The 25,098-nt window shown below is 40.0% G+C and overlaps 1 protein-coding gene across 2 annotated transcripts in view; it reads left to right on the forward strand.

Moving 5' to 3' along the window:
* Nucleotides 1–25,098, forward strand: part of BTRC (beta-transducin repeat containing E3 ubiquitin protein ligase) — a 240,470-nt gene that overhangs the window by 56,462 nt on the left and 158,910 nt on the right. Inside the window, exon 2 of one of the 2 annotated variants that reach the window (XM_049790860.1) lies at nt 22,670–22,777. The exons of the other annotated variant lie outside the window; for it this stretch is intronic. Coding sequence (XP_049646817.1) covers nt 22,670–22,777 — 108 coding nt within the window. The remainder of the gene's footprint in view (nt 1–22,669; nt 22,778–25,098) is intronic. 2 annotated transcript variants of the gene reach the window in all.

Raw genomic sequence — 25,098 nt, forward strand, 5'->3', positions numbered from 1 at the left:
CATAGTAACTGTTCTGTACAAGTGTGTAAATCCATGCTGGATTTGAAAATAAATGTTCCAAATGCCTTTCATCAGAATGGAAGGTTTCTTCAACTTCTGTTTACTCCTCTAGATATAACTGTTATATCTTTCCCAGTGAAGAATATGATCATTTGAAATTTGTAAACAGGCCAACTCCCCACATCATCAAAAACTCTTCTTTACTCCATGATTCCCAGACCTCAGCTGGTAGACTAGTTATTTCAAATAATATTTAATGCAGTTAAATATTCTAGGGCAATAAAATAATTTGGACAGTCTCTTGGAATTTATTATGATTGGTATTTGACTTGAATTTAATAGGATAAAACTCCAGAATAACCTAAAAATTTATTCGTGATAGAATTTAAGGAGCCTTTAAGTACAGATATAAGAACTTGAGTTGTAAAACTGAATCAAAGATAATTATAGTTTATCCATAATGAATAAATTAGTATTTCAGAAATGTAGGTATTCTCTTTATATAGTATAAGGTAATTGTTAATAATGTACAAATAAATTGTAAGTAAGCATTTTTGCCTTTTATGTTCTTAGGTGTTCTTTTATGGGGAGGATAAAGATACCACTTGGCTATATGCATAAATTTGCTTGTTAAATTGGTTTATTTCCCTTAGATAGGTTTTAAAATTAACTTTTTTTCATATGGAAAACATTTTCATATAGAAAACATCTAAGCCTTATTATGATGTTCTGGTGCCTGATAATGTTGAATATTTTGTGACTTAAAGAAAATTTTGGGCTGAAATAATAGTACAGTGGGTAGGGCACTTGCTTTGCATGTGGCTGACCTGGGTTTGCTCCTCAGCATTACATATGGTCCCACTGAGTCTCTCCAGGAATTAGCCCTGAGTACCAATGGATGTGACTCAAAAACAAAAAAAGGAAAAAAAATTTTACTTTTCTCTTTTTCTTTTTGGGTCATACCCAGCAGCACTCAGGCATTACTCCTGGCTCTACACTCAGATGTTGCTCGGGACCATATAGCATGCTGGGATTCAAACCACTGTCCTTTGCATGCAAGGCAAACACCTTACCTCCATGCTATCTCTCCGGCCCCAAATCTTACTCTTTCAAATTTAGCAGTTTTATCTTAAAATCAGCCACATACCAAATATTTAGAACTTATGTTGATACAAATACAAGCATTTGGTAATTGAGAAAACCTAGATGTCAAGGGTAGAAAAATTTGGTCATTGTCTTTTACTTTTGAGGTTCTTATGAAGGCAGTGACTTTTAAGAGCTTTTGTTTTCTGCTACTGAAGTGGAATAGTGAATATGCTTTTATAGAAAGTTATGAAAAAAGTCTGTATTAATTTGCTTTGGGTCATTCTAGTCTCTCCGGTAAATTCATAATTAGGAAGGCCTTTTTAAGACTGTGTTCTAGTCTCACAGGTACATAGCTACTCCATATCTGGTAAATCTAAATTCATATGTTAGGAGGTTATGTTTTTTTTAAAGCATATTATTTACACAATTCACTGAAATGGCTCCTCTGGAAGTTGGGTGGCTCTCTTATGTAATTACGCACTTAGTAACCCTGCGCTACACAGCAGTAGAAATTCAAGTAAGAAAAATTTACTGTTTATGCATAGTTATTAGAATTTTAAAGCATTTGTTTGTTCAAAATTCTAGTTTATCAGAGTATTATATTTGACTAATTACATACTTAATAGATAACAATGAATAAAATTTATTTTAGAAAGCAGCCAAGTTTGAATTTTAACAGTTCTAAATAATTACCAGGAGCTGCTTCCCCCCCTCCCTGTATAACTTTTTTTTAAAGGCCTTTATATCCCTGTAGTCCAGATTATGTGGTGAAACTAATAATTCCTATAGAAGAATATGTACTGGAAGTATTGTACATGGAGTTAAATCACATAAGTATGGAATTTTATTGCTATATGGTACTGTTAGAAATATTTCTGTTTACTCCATTTTACCACTGTATAGATTGGGATACATAGAAATGAAATGAGCCACTCAAGATCCTACAACTGGTGGAGACTCGAGGGATAATACAGCAGGTAGTGCTCTTTCTTTGTAGGTGGCTGATCCCAGTTTGCACCCTAGCATCCCATATGGTTCTCTGAGCCTGCCAGAACTGTAACCCCTGAGCACCAGTGGCCTAAAAAACAGACAAAAAGAACACCCCCCCCCAAAAAAAAGAAGTTCCTACATTGTTTGAGGATGAGAAATGTAGGCCTTAACTCCTAGATTAGTATCTTATCTCCTCTCAATTTTCTTGCTAACTCAATAGTTCATTTATCCAGAGTTTGGACATTCTTGCCCTATGAACTTGACATTCAGATATTAGAAAATAATATGAATATATATGTACTAGCAATGAAAATAAGCTAGTAATACTTTCTATTTTCTTATGGTCTTTTTAGTGTTTACATATATATTAACATGTTGATAATTGGACTTTCTACTACATTGTTATATCCCTAAAGGTAGGGACTTGTTCTTATAAAGAAATTCATTTGAATTTAGTTTCATTTTGGAAGGCTTAAATCAAAAATAAAAATTAAGCATTGATGGCATTGCTGGAATAACTAACATACTTGGCAGGTTTAATCCTTTGAAATTTATATCATGGTATGGCATGTCTTACACTGTTTTTATAACAAGTGTTATAGCAAGTGTGCTTGAAAACAACTGTAATTGTTGAGTACAGTGTTCTGCATAAATCATTTGTTCATTAATTCTCATTCTTTTTTTTTTTTTTTTTTTTTTAGTTTTTGGGCCACTGCTGGAGGTACTCGAGGATTACTCCTCACTCTGTGCTTAGAAATTACTCATGACAGGCTTGGGAAACATTTGGATGTTGGAGATTGAATCTGGGTCTGTCACATGCCAAGGCAAATGTCCTACCTTATGTACTATCTCATTGGGAGTTATAATTTTTTTTGGTTTTTGGGCCACACCCAGCAGTGTTCAGGGGTTACTCCTGGCTCTGCACAGAGAAATTGCTCCTGGAAGACTCAGGGGACCATATAGGATGCCAGGGATAGAACCTGGGCTGGCCCTAGTTGGCCACATACAAGGCAAATGTCCTACCACTGCTATCACTCAGAAATTGCTCCTGGCAGTCTCTGGGGACCACATGGGATGCCGGGATTCGAACCACCATCCTTCTGCATGCAACGCAAATGCCCTACCTTCATGCTATATCTCCAGCCCCAGTATTTTAGTTTTTTTTTTTTTTTTTTTTTTTTTTTTTTTTTTTGGGTTTTGGGCCACACCCGTTTGACGCTCAGGGGTTACTCCTGGCTATGTGCTCAGAAATCGCCCCTGGCTTGGGGGGACCATATGGGACACCGGGGGATCGAACCGCGGTCCATTCCTTGGTAGCGCTTACAAGGCAGACACCTTATCTCTAGCGCCACCTTCCCGGCCCCAGTATTTTAGTTTTTAATTCGTCTTTTGCTGCTGCTGTGATGGATGACCAGGGGTCATGCACTTTGTTGTGGTACACATACCTTTTAATTGTGGTACTTGCACACACTTGCTTTTGTTGTGCTGAATATCATCTTGCTTTTAGATGTAGTGTCAGGGAATCCAATCACAGTATAGTTGGAACTATAGGCAGAGGGTGTTGGATGAAACCAGAGATCAAACTCTTTCAGCACCATGTTTGCAAAGCTCTCCCACTGAGTTATTCCCAAGCCTTTAAATACAAAGGTTTGTTATTGTTTGTGGGGTTACTCCTGGCTTTACGTCCAGAAATTAGTCCTGGCAGGCTCGGGGGACCATATGGAATGCCAAGGATCTAATGCCTGCCATGCCAGGCAAACACCCTACCCACTGTACTGTTGCAAATGTCCTACCCACTGTGCTATTGCTTCGGCCCCTCTGATACTCTTATTTTGGTTGATGTAGTGATTTCAAGCTATCAATGGAAACCTTGTTGTTGTGTTGTTGTTGTTTTTTAATTTGTTTTTGCATAAATTTGTGAGGAGGTGGATAGCCTTTCTTTTTTTTTTTTTTGGTGTTTGGGCCACACCCGGCAGTGCTCAGGGGTTACTCCTGGCTGTCTGCTCAGAAATAGCTCCTGGCAGGCACGGGGGACCATGTGGGACACCGGGATTCGAACCAACCACCTTTGGTCCTGGATCGGCTGCTTGCAAGGCAAACGCCGCTGTGCTATCTCTCCGGGCCCTGGATAGCCTTTCTAATGGTGCTACCAGGACTATAGCTAGCAGAGCTCAAGGACCACCAGGACCATAACCAGTTGTGCTCAGGAGGTCTAAAGGATGAAACCTTGAGAATGAAGTCAGGTATTCTAGCCCTTTGAGTCAAATCCTGTTTTTTTCTTTTTTCTGAGTCCAAGGACATTTTTTTTACATCACTCAATTACAACATTAGCATAAGGAAGTCAATATTGGGGCTTGGGAGATGGCTCAGTTGCTTGTTGCTTGCAGGTCAAAATATGTTCCCTGATACTGCCCATATATGTTGAGCATGATCCTGACAAATTTCTGTGCCTGACAGTTCTGTTTCCTGTGATCTCAGGCACTGAACACAAGCTTTGCCCTTCCACAACCTTGTGGTGAGCACTACATCTAAAGGGTGTGACCCTTCAGACATACCAAAACTTACAAGATATGCAAGTACCATCATCTATTAACTTTCATGACAAGTACTATTTTCAGGATTTCAGTTCAGTATTTTTTTTTCACATTTGTTTTTTCTACTCTTTTCTTATTTAAAATTTGTTAATGTTTTCTTCTTTTTCTTTTCTTTTGGTTTTGGGGCCACACCCAGTGGTATTTAGGGGTTACTCCAGCTCTGCACTCGGGAATCACTCCTGGTATGCTCAGGGGACCATATGGGGTACCAATGATTGAGCCAAGGTCAGCTACAAGGCAGCAAGGCAGGTGCCCTATCTGCTGTACTATCTCTTTAGCCCCTGAACATTTGTAGTGTTTTATTATCCCGCTTTCCCTTTATTTATTTCCCCCTTCATTATTTTTGATGTTGTTATTGCCTTGTGACTGATTTTAGGGGAAGAACTTTATTTTTTTTGGTTTTTGGGCCACACCTAGCAGTGCTCAGGGGTTACTCCTGGCTGTCTGCTCAGAAATAGCTCCTGGTAGGCACGGGGGACCATATGGGACACCGGGATTTGAACCAACCACCTTTGGTCCTGGATCGGCTGCTTGCAAGGCAAACGCTGCTGTGCTATCTCTCCGGGCCCAGGGGAAAGGACTTTTAGTTTTTCACCATTAAAAATGATATTGGGGGTGGAGGGATATGGAGTGCATTGGTAGTGGGAATGTTGTACTGGTGAAGAGTGGTGTTCTTTTTGTGACTAAAACCCAACTACAGTCATGTTTGCACTTACGGTGTTTAAATAAAGATAAAAAAAATTATATTGGATGTGGGTTTGTTATAAAAGGCTGTTACTGACCTGTTACGCTGACAGTCCAGGGGCTAAGGGTGGAGGTAAGGGAAGCAGACTGGTAACAGGGCGGAGGGAGGTTGACACTGGTGGTGGGAACTACCCTAATTCACTGTCACTATGTACCTAAAATATAATTGTGATAGACTTGTAATTCACATTGGTCTCAATAAAATTTTTAAAAAGGCTGTTATTATCTTAGGTATGCTCCTTCTATTCCTCTTTTATTTTTGGAGAGCTTTTTATCATAAATGTATGTTGGATTTTATCAAAAGCTTTCTCTGCAACAATTGCTATGGCCATATGATTTTTATCTGTTTGTTAATATAGTGTATTACATTAATTGTTTGTGCATTGAACCATCCTTGAATCCCTGCGATCAACTCCAGTCGATCTTGGTGTATAAAAACCTGCTTACTTATAGCTGGATTTGTTTTGTGAAGATTTTGTTGAGGATCTTTGCATATTTTTTAGGGGTATTGGTCTATAATTTTCTTTTTTTAGTTGTGTCTCTATTTTAGGTTTCAATGTGATATTGACTTCACAGACACTATTAGGGAGGACCCAGCACCATTTGTTGAAGAGGGCTTCTTTGTTCTGCTTCCCAAAACCAATATCTTAATGTCATCTTCCCTGATTCTCCCCTACTATCACCCTTCCCCCAGCCTTACAAGTTTCCATATGTGTGTGTGAATGAGAGAGAGAAAGAGAGAGAGAGAGAGAGAGAGAGAGAGAGAGAGAGAGAGAGAGAGAGAGAGAGAGAGAGAGAGAGAAATCATTCTGTGTCTGTCCCTCTTCCTTTGACTAACTTCACTCAACCTAATACTTTGCAGAGCCATTCAGGTAACAGCAAATTGCACACTTATCTTTTCTTATAAGTCAAGTGATATTTCATTGTGTCTAAATACCATAGTTTTTTTATCCAGTCATCTGTTATTGGACACTTTGATTATTTTCAGATCTTGGCTATTGTGAATAGGGCTGCAATGAACATAGGAGTGTAAATATCTTTTCTGCTTTGTGTTTTGGAGCCCTTTGGATATATTCCAAGGAATGGAATATGGAGTTGCTGGGTAGTATAGAAGCTCAATTCCTTGTGTTGTTTGTTTGTTTATTTTGTTTGTTTTTGGGCCATACCAGGTGGTACTCGGGTTATTCCTGGCTTTGCTCTCAGAAATTACTCCTGGCAGGCTCAGGGAATCATATGAGATGCCGGGGATTAAACCTATGCAAGGCAAACAAATGTCCCACCCTCTGTGTTATCGCTCAGCCTCTCAATTCCTAGTTTTTTTGAGGAATGTCCATATTGTTTTCCAAAAGGCTGGGCCAGTTAATATTTCCACCAGCCATAAATGAGGGTCCCTTACCCCTTCCCCTCACATCCATGCCAATATGGATTCCTATTGTTCTTATTTGGTGTGTGCCCCTTTCAGGTGTGAGATAATATCTTGTCATTTGATTTGCATTTCTCTGGTGATTAATGATTCAGAGCAATTTTTCATGTGCCTTTGTATTTCTTTTTTGAGGAAGTTTCTGCTCATTTCTTCTCATTATTGGATAGGATTAGATTTCTTTCCTTGTAAAGTTTAACCAGTGCCTTGGATAATATCTTTGATATTAAACCTCTATCAATTGAATGGTGGGCAAATCAAATGTTTTTCTCTCAGTCTGTGTGTTGTCTTTGTATTCTTTTTTTTTTTTTTGGTTTTTGGGCCACACCCAGCGGTGCTCAGGGGTTACTCCTGGCTGTCTGCTCAGAAATAGCTCCTGGCAGGCACAGTGGGCCATATGGGACACTGGGATTCGAACCAACCACCTTTGGTCCTGGATCGGCTGCTTGCAAGGCAAACACCGATGTGCTATCTCTCTGGGCCGTGTCTTTGTATTCTGATCATTGTTTTCTTTGAGGTGTAGAAGCTTCTTAATTTAATGTAGGTTCATTTGTTTATATTTGCTTCCACTTGCTTGGCCAATGATATTGCTTCCTTTAAAGATGCCTCAGCTTCCATGCCATGGAAAGTTCTACCTATGTTTTCCTATGTATCTTATGGATTCAAGTCTAATAATGAAGTCTTTAATCTATTTTGATTTTATTTTTTCACATGGCTAGATGGGGGGGCAAGGGTTAAGATGGTCTTTGTTTTGTTTTGTATTTGTTTTGGGGCCTCTATCTAGTGGAGCTCAAGGCTTACTCCTGGCTATGGGCTCAGGGATCATGTCTGGTTGAATGCTCAGGGGACCTTATCATGTGCCAGGGATCAAACCTGGGTCAGACACATGCAAGGCAAGAGTCCTGCCTACTGCACTATCTTCTGGCCTCAGAAAAGGGTTAACTTAAAAAGAAGTATTTTATTTAAGAAAAAGAAAATTGGGCCGATGTGATTGCACAACCATCAGGCATTTGCCTTGCATGCTGCCGACCCACTATGGACCTGGGTTAGATCCCTGGCATCCCTATGGTCCCCAAGCCTGCCAGGAGTGATTTCTGAGTGAAGATTAAGGAGTAACCCCTGAGTGCTGCTGGGTGTGGCCAAAAAAAAAAAAAAAAAAGTATCAAAGACTGAGTGTAGGGAATAGTGGCCCAAGGGAAAAACTGGGAGTTTTGTTTTTAAAGGGAGCAGGCTAAATAGGGATTCATAAGACGCAATTATTAAATTTGTATAGGTAGCATGTGAATGTATTACATGGCCTCTGGAATACTATGGTTCTCTTTGCCTGAGTTTTTTAGTTGATAGAGTAGTGAAATGGGAATTCTTCTATTCCATGGCTTAAGGATACATAAACTCTCAATGCAGCAATCTTTTTATTGTTGATTATTATAGCTTCTATTACTCCTAGAAGTTGACCAACAGGGACCTGAGTCTAGGAGATTTTGTCATTCAGCTTTCATATAGTAAATGCTGAGGCCAGCCCTTTGCCTGCAGGGCTCTCTATCAGTAAAGAGGAACTGTGACTTTTCTGTTGGCAGCCAAGTGGGGGAGGAGTTAAGATTTTCGGTGTTCTCTGTGAAAATGAATTTGCTCTATTGAACCTGATGGGCACTAGGCACTCCATTCTCCTAGAAGCACCTGAGGCTCTTTGTTGCAACACTTCAATCTCTTTGTCTGATTCTTTCAAATAGTAGAAAACATGTTCAGGCATTTTTAAAAAATACTATGTTTGATTTTTTTTTTAAAACTGGTAAACTCATTCAGTTTGGTAACAAACTACAGTAGTAATAAACTATTATAGTATTCAAGTTTCTTTGATTTTGCAAAGGAGAATCTATTGGGGTGAAGCTAAGTAGAAAATAAACTGAAGAAAGAAATACATGTTGTGGAGAGCTAGAATTGTGTCAAATGGAAGCAAATGTCTAGTGCTAAATTAGCTGCAGCTTTTGTTATCATTGGAGAAATATTTAAGGAATAGAATGTCACAAATTCTTTAATAAGTTAATAGAAATGAAATATTTGTGAGAAGGGGGTTTGTGGGTTGCAGTTTAGTTTAGAACCTGCCTTCTTTGCTACTAAGAAGTGCTCAGGGACCACTCTTTTTTTTTTAACTTTATTTATTTATTTTATTGATTGGTTTGGGGGCCACACTTGGTGGCACCCTCGGGCCACTCCTGGCTCTGCACTCAGAAATCACCCCGGCAGGCTGGGGGACCACATGGGTTGTCAGGAATTGAACCAAGTCCCTCCTGGGTCGGCCACATGCAAGGCAAACTCTCTCTCACTGTGCTATCTCTCCAGGCTCCATCAGGGACCACTCTTGATGATTCTTCTTTTAATTTTTTGTTTTGTTTTGTTTTTGGATCACACCTGGCAGTGCTCAGGGGTTACTCCTGGCTCTATGCTAAGAAAACACTCCTGGCAGGCTCAGGGAATCATATGGGGTGCCGAGATTCGAAACACGGACCTTCTGCATGAGAGGCAAACGCCTTACCTGCATGCTATCTCTCTGGCCCCACTCTTGATGATTCTTTACTAAACCAGCCTGATGGTTCAGTTGTAGAGCCTGATGCCGTGGTGCTTGTTGGATCAACCAGATGACTGGGGGTCTTAAGGACAAAACTGGCAATGCATAGGAACCTCCAGGATTATTCCTGGTGATGCTTTTGTGGGGGATATACAAGATTGGGGTTTGAACTTGGGTCCCTGTACTTGTCCTGACTCCTGAGATAGCTCCTTTTTTTTGTTTGTTTGTTTTGGGGGGGGGTCACACCCAGCAGTGCTCAGGGGTTACTCCTGGCTCTATGCTCAGAAATCACTCCTGGCAGGCTCGGGAGACCATATGGGATGGCAGGATTCGAACCGATGACCTTCTGCATGAAAGGCAAATGCCTTACCTCCATGCTATCTCTCAGGCCCCAGATAGCTCCTTTTTTTATGTGGAAAAACAAGCTTCCTTTTTTTTAATGTGGAAAGTAAGCTGCAGTAATTTAAATACTACAGGTTACAAGGAAAAACAAACAACACAAATTTTAATTAGAAAATAGTTGCTTTTAGATAATCCATATACTCCTGGGATTATACCCTAAGGGCCCAAAAACACAATGCAGAAAAGGCAGCTGCAGTCCTGCCCTGCAGTTCAACCTGTAATTCAATGCAGAGTACTCTAGTCACAATAGCCAGGATCTAGAAGCAATCCAAGTGTCTGAGTACAAAATGAGTGGATAAAACAACTGTGTTACAGAATGGAATACTATGCAGCTGTTAAGAAGATTAAGTAATGAAATTTGTTTATTTATGGATGGATATGGAAAATATTACGCTGATAAAAATGTGTCAGAGGTAGAGAAATAGATATAGAATGATCATTTGTGATCATTTGCACTCATTTGTGAGATATATAAAAAAAGATAGTAAGATAATAATGTCTAAATTAATAAAGACAAGCAAGGGACATGAGGACCAGTCCATGGTAGGAAGCTTGCCACAAATAGGGGAGTGCAATTAGGGCAGAGAAGGGAGTACTCTGACAATGATAGCTGGAAATGATCACTGGACAAGAATAGGTGCTGAAAGGCTATAAAGTGATAGGCATGATACCCTTTAACAGTATTTCAAACCACAGTGCTTGAAAGAAAAAAAGGGGGAAGGAAAGACAGAGAGAAGGATAAGGAGGAGGCAGGCAGAGGAAGGAGAGAAGGGAGAAGGAAGAGAAAAGAAAAGAAAAATGTCTGCCATAGAAGCAGGCAGGTAGGGAGATAGTTAGGGAGGGAAACTAGGGACATTAGGGTCGGGAAATGTGTACTGGTTTAGGGTTGGGTGTTGGACATTGTATGACTGAAACGCAAACATAACAACTTTGTAACTTTGTATCTCATGGCAATTCAATTAAAGAAAAAGTGATTTTTGGGTTTTTTTTGGGGGGGGTCACACCTGGAGGTGCTCAGAGATTACTCCTGGCTCTGCACTCAGAAATCGCTCCTGGTAGGCACAGGGAACCATATGAGATGCCGTTATTTGAACCACCATCCATTCTGGATCGGCTGCTTGCAAGGCAAATGCCCTACCACTGTGCTATCTCCAGCCCCATTTTTAGGTAATTTTAAGGAGTTTATTGAACTTGAACAGGAAAAGTCTTACTCTTTCTTGAAACTAATTAGTATGGTCCTAAAATATATAGATGAGGTGAGAATAGTAATGAAAATAGCACTCTTTTCCAAACTGTTACTTATTGCACAAATTTCCTTTGATTTCCCCTTTCATTTAGATTGCAGGGTTCCTCAGACTTTTTTTTTTTCTTTTTTTGGTTTTTAGATTTTGGGTCACATCCAGCAGTGCTCAGGGGTTACTCCTGGGCACTACGGCTCAGAAATCGCTCCTGGCAGGCTCGGGGACCACATGAGATGCTGGGATTTGAACCACCGACCTTTTGTATGTAAGGCAAACGCCCTACCTCCATGCTATCTCGCTGGCCCCGGGTTCCTCAGACTTTTAAAATAGAGGGTCAGTTCACTGTCCCTCAGACCTTGGGAGGGCCAAACTATAGTTAAAAAAAAAAAAAAAAGACCCTCTTATATGACTGAAACCCAACCACAATCATGTTTGTAACCAAGGTGTTTAAATAAAATATTATTTTAAAAAAAACTGAAAAAATTTCTATGCGTACCTATCTTATTTTGAAGTAAAAAAAACCAAATGGGAATAATTATAATATTTAAAATGAAGAACAAGTAAGGTTAAATCAAAAAACTTACCAATATTTTAATAGGAACTATAGGCCTGCTTTTGATGGGCTGGGCTATAGTTTGAGGACTTTTGCCCAAGACTGGGAGGAGGTGTCAAGGGACTAAGAGGAGGGAGTCTGAGAGTGTGGCATACATCCATACATGCACAGTGTGGGCTGGGATGAGTTTGCTAGGCTGCTAAGCAGGACAGACAGCAGCTGCAAAAACACTCAATGGCCAGATAAATGTCCTTGGTGAGCCGCTTGTGACCCACGGGCTGTAGTTTGAGGACCCCTGAATAGAACATGCACTTAAATAAAAGAGAGAAGGAGAAGAGGTAGAATAGAATTATAGCACTTTCCATATATATATATATATATATATATATATATATATATATATATATATATATATATAATTTTGTAATTATATTTTTTTCTTAATATTTGAAAGTGGCATCCATCAGTATGGGTAAGATGAATTGCTATAATACAAATCAATTTGAAAATTGTTTTTAATTTTATGCTTTACTTAAACACCATGGCATACAAAATTATTCATATTACAGTTGTTACAAGCATTCAGTGTTCCAACACCAGTCTCAACATCAGTGCGACCTTCCCTCCTACATTGTCCCCAGTTTCCCACTCACCCTCCAGCATGCCCACAAAATATCTTAGTGGAATTATTGGAAAATACTTTAGTAAAAGAAAATATGTGAGAACTGTTACTTCACAATGGGGTTTTTATGCCATTGTCTGAGCTATCTATTGCTAGTTGAGCCTTCTGTTACTGTTTTTGTTTATTGAGCTTAGTTGGTTTCTATACTACTTTTCCATCCACTATAGTGTGCTCCTTCCTCCTGGGCTCTCAGTATTGTGGAATTCATAGGTACCACATGTCAGTGTATGTATGTACTTATCTCTAATGTGTGTATACACACCAGGAACTCCATTTTCTGCTGAACTGGGTTGGTGAGTTTATGTGGAGGCCATTGTGGGGTGTAGGTGTGGTTGCTGGGGTGTCCACTGGTATGGAGGGGCAGTTAAGGAGGCTGCTCACCTTCACTACATGAAAACCCTAGAGTTTTCAGTCCCCAAACTGGCGTGCCTTGAATTTCCATCATTTTGGCATCTCTCAGAGATTAGTTGTGAAGCACTGTAGCTGGGCTGGTGGTATGGTAGCATCTGTGGTATGTGGGTATGGTTGCTTGACTTTCAGCTCACCCTCTCCTGAGGCCCCAGAGTTTTCAACCGAAGACCTGTGCACTGTGATTTTGGACTGCTTGGCGTGTTTCTCTTCTGAGATTAGTTGTGAATCTGTGGAGCTGGGCCGATGAGTTACATGGTGGTGACTGTCTAAAATTGGTTTTTTAATTGGGCTATAATATATAAAATCTTATGGTAATGTGCAGATCTGACTATATTCAAGTGCAGTTTTCATACCCACACCAATTGTCTTGTAATAATCGGGAATGCATCCTCTGTGTGGTGTTTGCAAGTTAATGCTGTTTTAGAAATCACACTATAGCACATCTAGTGACTTTCCTGGGTGTATGGGGCTCGTTATTGATTATAATATTATTTTAGAATTTTAGCTTAAGGGGTTGGGATTAAACCCTTTCAAATTCTTAGTTGTTAGAAGTTTTGATGGGAGAGTGAGTGAGTGAGGTTAGTGTTAGAATGAATAACTGTAAGGAAGGCCAAATAATGAAGTACACTTCCAAAAATGGTATAGTATCTAATGTAAAACGGAGATAAGTTTGAAAGAGGAGTGCATTAAAATATTAAGGAACATTTGCATATGTGCACATATGCTAGCAAAATGACCTTAAGCATAGGTGATTTTAGAATGACTAACAGTTTATATGAGCTAGCTTCTTTTTTTTTATTTTTTTAGCTTCTTTTTTTTTTGTTTGTTTGTTTTTGTTTTTTTTTTTGGGCCACACCCAACGGTGCTCAGGGGTTACTCCTGGCTGTCTGCTCAGAAATAGCTCCTGGCAGGCACGGGGGACCATATGGGGGACCATATGGGACACTGGGATTCGAACCAACCACCTTAGGTCCTGGATCGGCTGCTTGCAAGGCAAACGCCACTGTGCTGTCTCTCCGGGCCCAGCTTCTTCTTCTTAAGGTAGATAGATGGAAAGTAACAAGCTATCTTTCAGTACATGTGCTCTTTTCTTACACTATTTTCTTTTGTATTTTTTATGTTCCCATTTTGTTTAATTTCAATTTTCTCTCACTTTTTGTCAAATTCTGTCCCTCCTCTTTTGTATGAGGTCTTTCCTACCTAGACTATTTTTTGTTTGTTTGTTTTTGGGTCACACCTGGTGGTGCTCAGCGGTTACTCCTGGCTGTCTGCTCAGAAATAGCTCCTGGCAGGCACAGGGGACCATATGGGACACCTGGATTCAAACCAACCACCTTTGGTCCTGGATCGGCTGCTTGCAAGGCAAACGCCGCTGTGCTATCTCTCCGGGCCCCCTAGACTATTTTTTAACAACTGAAATCAACTACTTTAATAATGTACAGTATCTCTCATTAACAAGTAGAGAAAGGAGTAAGAAATGACTGACTGTGGGGGCTGCCAGGTGAAGTGCTGATTGCTTCACCTGCGGAGTCTCCACCCTGCTGTGCTTCTTCTGAGGAAACTGAGGACCTGAAGGGAGCCCTGTCCTGTGCTTCTTTGTCTTTTCTGAATCCTTGAAGCTCTCCTCAGAGCCCTGGGAAGCGAATCCCCAAAAACTGCATTCTGAAGCTACCCAGCGAGTGAGTGAGTAAGAAATGGCTGACTTTACAAGCCCAGAAAGGGGAAGCCGCTAACTCTGCTGGAACTCAGATGCCAGCACTCCTATCTGCCTGTCTTCTGTGCTGTGCTCCATTTTCGACCTGATTTCATCCTGTGTGTGGCTCATTTGCGGATGGCTCGCCTTCCCTGGAGCCTTCCCTGGAGGTGAGCTTACATGCCCAGAAAGGGGAAGCCACTGAACTCTGCTGGAACTCAGATGCCAACACCCCTATCTGCCTGTCTTCTGTGCTGTGCTCCATTTTCGGCCTGATTTCATCCTGTGTGTGGCTCATTTGCGGATGGCTCGCCTTCCCTGGAGGTAAGTTTACAAGGCCAGAAAGGATGGAGCCAGAGGAGCACGGCCGCTCCGTTTCGCTTCCCGGCCATGCACATCATTTAGCCAATGAATACAACTGCAACACGTAGAAAAACCTACAATACAAGTGTGACAATGGGGAAACAACGCAGGCCAGCGCCAGACATAGAGAGTGATGATGGCAACTCTGATGACTTGAACATGACCAACCAACTAGTCAGTCTCTCAGATAAGGAGTTTAGAGTCGCAATATGGAAGATGTTCAAAGAACTCAAAGTATAGAAGAGAACACTAATAAGAATCAAGAGAATATGAAGATAGAAATCAGAAAACTCCAAACTGAAATTTCAGGTCAAATAACAGGTCTGAAAAACTCAGTAGATGAATTGAAGAAAAACATGGTTGAGCTTTCCCACGGGTTAACAGCAGCTGAGGATAGAATTAGTACACTGGAAGATGAGATGAATACCAATTCCATACAGCAGAAGAAATTGGAAAAAAGCCTTAAAGCAAATGATCAAATAATGGAAAAATTACTCAAAGAATGGGAACAGATGAAAATAGAAGTCTATGATAAGCTCAACAGAAACAACTTAAGAATTATTGGAGTCCCAGAGTCCCAGGAAGAAAATCTCCACGAAGAATCAACGGTCAAGAACATCATTAAAGAGAAACTACCAGAGCTAATGAATACATGCGATCAAATCCTGCATGCCCGAATAGTACCAACTAAAAGAGACCCCAGAAAAAACACCCCAAGACACATCCTAGTCAAAATGACGAATCCCACAGATAGAGACAGAATTCTGAAAGCAGCAAGATCAAAAAGAGAAATTACATTCAAGGGAACATCCTTGAGATTTACTGCAGACGTGTCACCAGATACACTCAAGGCCAGAAGGCATTGGTGGGATATAGTGACAAAACTCAATGAAATAAATGCTTCGCCAGAATACTGCACCCAGCAAAACTCACTTTCAGGTTTGAACGAACAATACATAGTTTCAAAGACAAACAACAGCTCAGAAACTTTACAGACTCAAAACCATTCTTTTTTTTCTTTCTTTTTTAATTTATTTTTTTGTTTTTTGGGTCACACCCGGCGTTGCTCAGGGGTTACTCCTGGCTGTCTGCTCAGAAATAGCTCCTGGCAGGCACGGGGGACCATATGGGACACCGGGATTTGAACCAACCACCTTTGGTCCTGGATCAGCTGCTTGCAAGGCAAACACCACTGTGCTATCTCTCCGGGCCCTCAAAACCATTCTTAAAAGAAAAACTGAACAGCCTACTTTAAGACAAGACTGACCAACAGGCACACCAAACTTCGATATAAAGATGGCATTAACTCCCAGGACAATTCTTTCTCTCAATGTCAATGGACTAAATGTACCAGTTAAGAGACACAGAATGGCTAAATGGATCAAAAAACTCAATCCAACCTTCTGCTGTCTACAAGAAACGCACCTAAATAGTCAGAACAAACATAGACTCAAAATAAAAGGCTGGAGGAAAATCATCCAAACAAACAACACCCATAAAAAAGCTGGAGTAGCCATACTAATATCAGATGATGCAAACTTTATACTTAGGAAAGTTGTAAGGGACAAAGAAGGACATTTTGTATTAATCAAGGGAAACGTACAGCAGGAAGAAATCACTCTCTTAACATATATGCAGTGAATGAGGGGCCAGCAAAATATTTAATAAAATTGTTGACAAATCTGAAAAAGAATATCAATAACAACACAATCATTGTGGGAGACCTCAACACGGCATTGTCAACAAATGACAGGTCAACCAGACTGAAACCCAACAAGAATATACTAGACCTGAAAAGAGAAATGGAAGAAAGAGGCCTAGTAGTTATATACAGGACACTCCACCCCCAGAAACCTGGATACACATTCTTCTCTAACATACATGGGACATTCTCCAGGATAGACTACATGTTAGCACATAAAACATACCTCCATAATATTAAGAGGATAGAAATTTTGCAGGCTACCTTTGCTGACCACAAGGCACTGAAATTATATGTGAACTACAAAGGCACACAGAAGTAAAACTTTAATACCTGGAAGTTAAACAGCCTAATACTGAATAACCAGTGGGTCAAGATGAAATCAAAGAGGAAATCAAAACCTTTCTAGAAACAAATGACAATGGAGACACAAACTATCAGAACCTATGGGACACAACAAAAGCGGCACTGACAGAAAAATGTATAGCTTTGCAAGCACACATCAGGAAAGAAGGGGCATACCTGAATAGCTTAATGACGCAGCTCGTAGAATTAGAAAGTACTCAACAAAAGGAACCAAAAATAGGGAGACAGAAGGAAATAACAAAGGTGAGAGCAGAAATCAACGAAGTGGAAACCCTAAAAACAATTCAAAAGATCAACGAAAGCAGAAGTTGGTTCTTTGAAAAAAATAAACAAGATTGATAGACCACTGGCAAAACTAACAAAGAAAGAGAGAGAGAGAAACTTGATAACTCGTACTAGGAATGAAAAAGGAGAGGTCACTACTGATATGGTAGAGATCCAAAGGGTAATCAGAAACTACTTTGAGAAACTCTATGCCACTAAAAATGAAAACCTGGAAGAAATGGATAAATTTTTGGACTCTTATATTCTTCCACGGTTGAAGAGGATGTAGCATATCTAAACATACCCATCACTATTGAGTTAATTAAGATAGTAATCAAATGTCTGCCCCCAAACAAAAGTCCAGGCCCAGATGGATTTACTAATGAATTCTTTCAAACCTTTCAAGAGGAACTACTACCAATCCTGGCAAGACTCTTTCATGAAATCGATAAAATAGGAATACTTCCAAATAGATTTTATGAAGCCAACATCACCTTGATACCTAAACCAGACAGAGATGCTACGAAAAAAGAAAATTACAGACCAATATCCCTGATGAACACAGACGCAAAGATCCTGAACAAAATCCTGGCAAATAGGATTCAATGCCTCATTAAGAAGATCATCCACTACGATCAACTAGGTTTCATCCCAGGAATGCAAGACTGGTTTAACATCCGTAAATCTATCAACATAATACACAACATCAACAACAAGAAAAATAGAAATCACATGATCATATCAATAGATGCAGAGAAAGCATTTGATAAGGTCCAACACCCATTCTTGATCAAAACTCTCAATAGAGTTAAGGCCATCTACCACAAGCCAGAGCAAATATTGTCCTCAATGGAGAAAAACTGAAAGCCTTTCCTCTAAATTCTGGCACAAGACAAGGTTGTCCTCTCTCACCACTCCTATTCAACATACACTGGAAGTACATGCTATAGCGATTAGGCAAGAAAAAGATATCAAGGGAATCCAGATAGGAAAGGAAGAAGTCAAGCTCTCGCTGTTTGCAGATGACATGATACTCTACTTAGAAAACCCTAAAGTCTCTATGAAAAAGCTTCTAGAAACAATAGACTCATATAGCAAGGTGGCAGGCTACAAAATTAACACACAAAAATCAATGGCCTTTCTATACACCAATAGTAATAAGGAAGAAATGGACATTAAGAAAATAACCCCATTCACAATAGTGCCACACAAACTCAAATATCTTGGAATCAACTTGACTAAAAATGTGAAGGACCTATACAAAGAAAACTATAAAACTCTGCTCCAAGAAATAAGAGAGAACACGGAATGGAAACACATACCCTGCTTATGAATTGGCAGGATTAACATCATTAAAATGGCAATACTCCCCAAAGCATTGTACAGATTTAATGCGATCCCTCTAAAGATACCCATGACATTCTTCAAAGAAGTGGATTAGGCACTTTTGAAATTCATTTGGAACAATAAACACCCTAGAATAGCTAAAGCAATCATTGGGAAAAAGAATATGGAAGGAATTACTTTCCCCAACTTTAAACTGTATTACAAAGCAATAGTTATCAAAACAGCATGGTATTGGAATAATGACAGACCTTCAGATCAGAGGAATAGGTTTGAATACTCAGAGAATGTTCCCCAGACATACAATCACCTAATTTTTGATTAAGGAGCAAGAAATCCTAAATAGAGCAAAGAAAGCCTCTTCAACAAGTGGTGTTGGCACAACTGGCTAGCCACTTGCAAAATATTGAACTCAGACCCCCAGCTAACATCATGTACGAAGGTTAAATCCAAATGTATGAAAGACCTCGATATGAGACCCGAAACCATAAGATATATAGAACAACACGTAGGTAAAACACTCCAGGACATTGAGACTAAAGGCATCTTCAAAGAGGAAACTGCACTCCAAGCAAATGAAAGCAGATATTAACAGATGGGAATATGTTAAACTGAGAAGCTTCTGCACCTCAAAAAAATATTGCCCAGGATACAAGAGCCCCCCACTGAGTGGGAGAAACTATTCACCCAATACCCATCAGACAAGGGGCTAATCTCCAAAATATACAAGGCACTGAAAGAAATTTACAAGGAAAAAATCTAATCCCATCAAAAAATGGGGAGAAGAAATGGACAGACATTTTGACAAAGAAGAAATACAAATGGCCAAAAGACACATAGGAAAATGCTCCACATCACTAATCATCAGGGAGATGCAAATCAGAACAACTATGAGGTACCACCTCACACCCCAGAGATTGGCACACATCACAAAGAATGAGAACAAGCAGTGTTGGCGGTGATGTAGTGAGAAAGGAACTCTTATCCACTGCTGGTGGGAATGCCATCTCATTCAAACTTTATAGAAAGCAATATGGAGATTCCTCCAAAAACTGGAAATTGAGCTCCCATACGACCCAGCTATACCACTCCTAGGAATATACCCTAGGAACATAAAAATACAATACAAAAATTCCTTCCTTATACTTATATTCATTTCAGCACTATTTACCGTAGCAAGACTCTGGAAACAGCCAAGATACCCTTCAACAGATGAATGGCTAAAGAAACTGGTACATATACACAATGGAATATCATGCAGCTGTCAGGAGAGATGAAGTCATGAAATTTTCCTATACATGGATGTACATGGAATCTATTTTGCTGAGTGAAATAAGTCAGAGAGAGAGAGAAAGACGCAGAATGGTCTCACTCATCTATGGGTTTTAAGAAAAATGAAGGACATTCTTGCAATAATAACTTTCAGACACAAAAGGGAAAAGAGCTGGAAGTTACAGCTCACCTCATGAAGCTCACCACAAACAGGGATGAGTTTAGCTAGAGAAATAACTACGTTTTGAACTATCCTAATAAAGAGAATGTACGAGGAAAATAGAAAGCCTGTCTAGAGTACAGGAAGGGGTTGGGTGGGGAGGAGGTAGATTTGGGACATGGTGATGGGAATGTTGCAATTGTGATGGGTGGTCTTTACATGACTGAAACCCAAACACAATCATGTATGTAATAAAGTTGTTTAAATAAAAAGAAAAAAGAATAAGTAGAGAAACTAATATATGTATATATTAAATCATTTTAAAATAGCATAGTTGGGAGAATGTCATTAAAATATGAAGAATTGTTTTTCTTTTGTTTGTTTTATCACTAGTGAGTTAGAATAGTGCCTAGTATAAAGAAGATGCTATAAATATTTGTTGAATTAATGATTAGAGCATTTGACTTGTGATTAAAATGATATTGGGGGTTAAGGGCTCCTCTCTGTTTGTGGACTGTTAGGGCCATCAGCCCCAATGGACATGAGGCAGGCTTGTAGCACTGGTCTCTAGCATGCTAGGAGTCAGCTCTTTGCATTTGAGCTGTCTTCCCAGCCCCAGTATTTAGGTTTGCCCTCTCATTAGACTGTGTTAGCACTTACAGCTGATGGACAGAACTTCATCTTGGGACTCTTTTTTGAGAAATATAATAATGTAAATTCTCCTAAAAATAAGTGTTTTATAAGCTATGAGAGCAATAAGGCTCATCTTGCTTAATTAATAGTAGTAGAAATTGTTGTTTCTGCTCCCTCTGTTTTTGGTTGTCTACCTAGTAAACTAGTTATATATTCACAGTCGTATATAAATAGCTGTGTAGAGGATTATAATACTAGTAGCTTAGGTTCACTTTTGAGTTCATTCTTTTAGTCTCTCTTCTGTTTGGATTGTTCCTTGCCCCCATTCTACTCCCATTCTCTCTCTCTCTCTCTCTCTCTCTCTCTCTCTCTCTCTCTCTCTCTCTCTCTCTCTCTCTCTCTCTCATTCCTCTCTCTGGAAAGATGAGGCAGCTGCTATGGTAGCTACGCGTTTTGGTTAATGAATAGCAGACTAACAAGTTACATAAAACATTTACAAACTGCAGAGTTTTCTGTCAAAGCTGTAGAGGTATTACCTTTTCTTTCTCCCATCTTTTTTTTTTTTTTTTCTGATTTTTGGGCCACACCCGGTAACGCTCAGGGGTTACTCCTGGCTATGTGCTCAGAAGTTGCTCCTGGCTTGGGGGACCATATGGGACACCGGGGGACCAAACCGCGGTCCGTCCAAGGCTAGCGCAGGCAAGGCAGGCACCTTACCTTTAGTGCCACCGCCCGGCCCCCTTTCTCCCATCTTTAAAAAAACTCCCTCCCTCCCTCCCTCCCTCCCTCCCTCCCTCCCTCCCTCCCTCCCTCCCTTCCTTCCTTCCTTCCTTCCTTCCTTTCGTTCTTTCTCCCTCTCCTGCATTCCTTTTTCCTTTTTTCTGCTCTCCCTCCTCCCTCCCCCCTCCCTCCTTCCCTTCTTCCTCTCCTGGAAGTGCTAGTAGAATATTGTGATGTCAATAATTGAACCTGGGTTTTCTGCAGCACTAAACTCATTGAATTATTGCTGTGACCCAGTTTTCTTTTGGGAGGCAGGGGGTGGTGGGGGTGGTGCATAGGGCAAGGGGTTGGGCCGCATTTGACTGTGCTCAGAGATAACTTTTTACCCTGCTTTGGGATCACTTAGTGATGCTTTGGGGACCATATATAGTGCTAGAGATTGAACCTGGGCTGTTGCTTGTACTATTTCTTTAACTCCTGACCATATTTCTTTTTGTTTGTTTGTTTGTTTGTTTTTTGGGTCATACCCGGTAGCAGTCAGGTTCTATGTTCAGAAATTGCTCCTTGCAGGCTCGGGGGACCATATGGGATGCCGGGATTTAAACCACCATCCTTCTGCATGCAAGGCAAACACCCTACCTCCATGTTATCTCTCCGGCCACCCCTGACCATATTCTAATTCACCATTCTTTTTAAAAATTGTACTTTTTTTTTTAATTTACTATTCTTTTTTTTGGGGGGGGGTCACACCCGGCAGCACTCAGGGGTTACTCCTGGCTCTACACTCAGAAATCGCTCCTGGCAGGCTCGGGGGACTACATGGGATGCCGGGATTCGAACCACCGACTTTCTGCATGCAAGGCAAACGCCTTACCTCCACGCTATCTCCCCAGCTTCTAATTTACTATTCTTTTTTTTTTTTTTTTTGGTTTTGGGGCCACATCCGGAGGTGCTCAGGGATTACTCCTAGCTGTCTGCCCAGAAATAGCTCCTGGCAGGCACGGGGAACCATATGGGACACCGGGATTCGAACCAACCACCTTTGGTCCTGGATTGGCTGCTGGCAAGGCAAACGCTGCTGTGCTATCTCTCCGGGCTCTAATTTACTATTCTTAATAGATACTACCCTTTCTTTGTTTAGTCTGTCTAGTATTTCACTTTATGGTTATTTAATGGCAGATGAGACAAATAGAGGAAAAAAATTAATTGGATTAATAGGTAGATTTCCGTTAGTTTCAAATATGAAAGTTGGGCAAGTTTTTTTTCACTATCTGATCTCTTTCTCCTTGCTTTGTGCCTACTAGTGCCCCATAAAACTCCTTTTTGGGGTTTAGAACTAGTAAATATATTTTGTGAAGATCAACTTAAGTGGAATATTGTATTCATTCAAGTCTTGAAAGTTCCTATAATCTGTGCCATCCTGTCTCATACTGTCCCATCTCATAGTTGTCCTTTCTCTGCAGTGCTCTATGCCCAGGTCTCTGTGGCTGGGCTGCTCCAGCCTGGCGGACAGCATGCCTTCGCTGCGATGCCTGTATAACCCAGGGACGGGCGCACTCACAGCTTTCCAGGTACTTTCTCTGTCTCCATGGAGAGAAGTGTGTGTGTGTGTGTGTGTGTGTGTGTGTGTGTGTGTGTGTGTGTGTGTGTAACTCATTAGTATGTCCCCCTTCTCCCATTCTTAATATTCACTTTTCCTCCATATTGCCTGAATTTCATATCACCCAATATACCTTTGATGATTAAATTTTAATGTGGATCTAGATGAGCTACTTCTTTTTTTATTTGTTTATAGTGCTATTGATTAAACCCAGGACCTCATACATGCAAGACTTGTGCCTTCCCACTGAGCTAGATCCCAGCTCCTAGAATGATCCATTCAGACATATTTTCATAATTTTCAGATTTTCATAGTTCAGACATATTGTCATAATTGGTTTGACAAAACAGACATGACAAAGTTCAACTTGATTTTTATATCTAGTAGAAGTATGATACTGGATTTTGTAATAACTTCAATAAATATCTTATCCATTCTGTAATTTTGATTTGATCCTACAGAAAACCAATTAATGTTCATTACAAATCATTGCCTGAACACTTTATATTTTCTTTATGGTTGCTGAAAATATAAAATGCTATAATCAGAGTATTTCCTAGTTTTTGTGTGTGTGTGTGTGTGTGTGTGTGTGTGTGTGTGTGTGTATTTGGGGGGGGTAGCAGAGAGAGGTGAGAGTGGTGTAAGAACTATTATGTTTTGATTAACAGGTCTAGTTTTAATTAGGCCTTTAAAGACCTTACAGAGTATAGTATTCCACTTGAATTAATTCAGTGAGTATTGCATAATATAAATCTGCATTGTCTTCAACCTTTCTTTGAAACTGTTATGACAGTTCCGGGTTTGATGGAAAAATATAGAGAAAAAAGGCACCAAACTCCTACATTTTCCCTTAAAGAATTTCTGTTCTTTTTCTCCATATTTTTACATGAATGCAAATGAAATATTTCCATTCTTAAAACAAAAATTAAGGCTGGAGTCATGTGTTTTCAAATTTCTTTAATTATAGAAATTTCTGGATTATAAAAGACAGCTCGCATTCTTGTATGTGTTTTTGTACCACAGTGTATATCTTAGTGTAGAGAAAACATATCCACTTTATTTACTCCTACACTGAGAGGTCAAACTTGGATTTGCTGCATTAAAGGCAAGTGCCTTACTGGCCATAGTGTTTCACCAGCCCTTAATATTCTTTTTATTTTATTTTTTAAATATCTTTCTTAAACATCATGATTACGAACATGACTGTAGTTGGCTCCCTTCACCAGTGCAACATTCCCACCACCAAGGATAAGGTTCCTTCTGGCCCTTATCTCTGGGCATTATTACAATAATGTATTTTATTTTTCTTAAAACCCATAGATAAGGGGCCAAAGAGATAGCATGGAGGTATGGCATTTGCCTTGTATGCAGAAGGATGGTGGTTCGAATCCTGGCATCCCATATGGTCCCCCCGAGCCTGCCAGGAATGATTTCTGAGCGTAGAGCCAGGAGTAATCTTTGAGCGCTGCTGGGTGTGGACCCCCCCCCCCAAAAAAAAACCACATAGATAAGTGAAACTATTCTGTGTCTGTCTCTCTTCCCCTTCTGACTTATTTCATTCAGCATAATAGTTTCCATATTCATTCATGTATAGGAATGTCAGCTCTCCTGACAGCTGCATACTATTCCATTGTATATGTGTTCCAGTTTCTTTAGCTATTCATTTGTTGAAGGACATCTTGGTTGTTTCCAGATTCTGGCTTTTTATAATAGTAAATAGCGCTGCAATGAATATAGGTGTAAGGAAGGGATTTTTGTATTGTATTTTTGTGTTCCTAGGGTATATTCCTAGGAGTGGTGTAGCTGGATCGTATGGGAGCTCAATTTCCAGTTTTTGGAGGAATTTCCATATTGTTTTCCATAAAGGTTGGACTAGATGGAATGCCATCTAGTCCAACAGTGGATAAGAGTTCCTTTCTCACCACATCCCCGCCAACACTGCTTGTTCTCATTCTTGTGATGTGTGCCAATCTCTGTGGTGTGAGGTGGTACCTCATAGTTGTTTTGATTTGCATCTCCCTAATGATTAGTGATGTGGAGTATTTTTTCATGGGCCTTTTGGCCATTTGTATTTCTTCTTTGTCAAAGTGTCTGTCCATTCCTTCCCCCTATTTTTTGATGGGATTAGAAGTTTTTTTCTTGTAAAGTTCTGTCAGTGCCTTGTATATTTTGGATATTAGCCCCTTATCTGATAAATATTGGGTGAATAGTTTCTCCCACTCAGTGGGTGGCTTTTGTATCCTGGGCACTATTTCCTTTGAGGTACAGAAGCTTCTCAGCTTAATATATTCC

Source organism: Suncus etruscus, chromosome 17 (assembly GCF_024139225.1).
Source record: "Suncus etruscus isolate mSunEtr1 chromosome 17, mSunEtr1.pri.cur, whole genome shotgun sequence".
In the NCBI taxonomy this organism is placed as follows: domain Eukaryota; kingdom Metazoa; phylum Chordata; class Mammalia; order Eulipotyphla; family Soricidae; genus Suncus; species Suncus etruscus.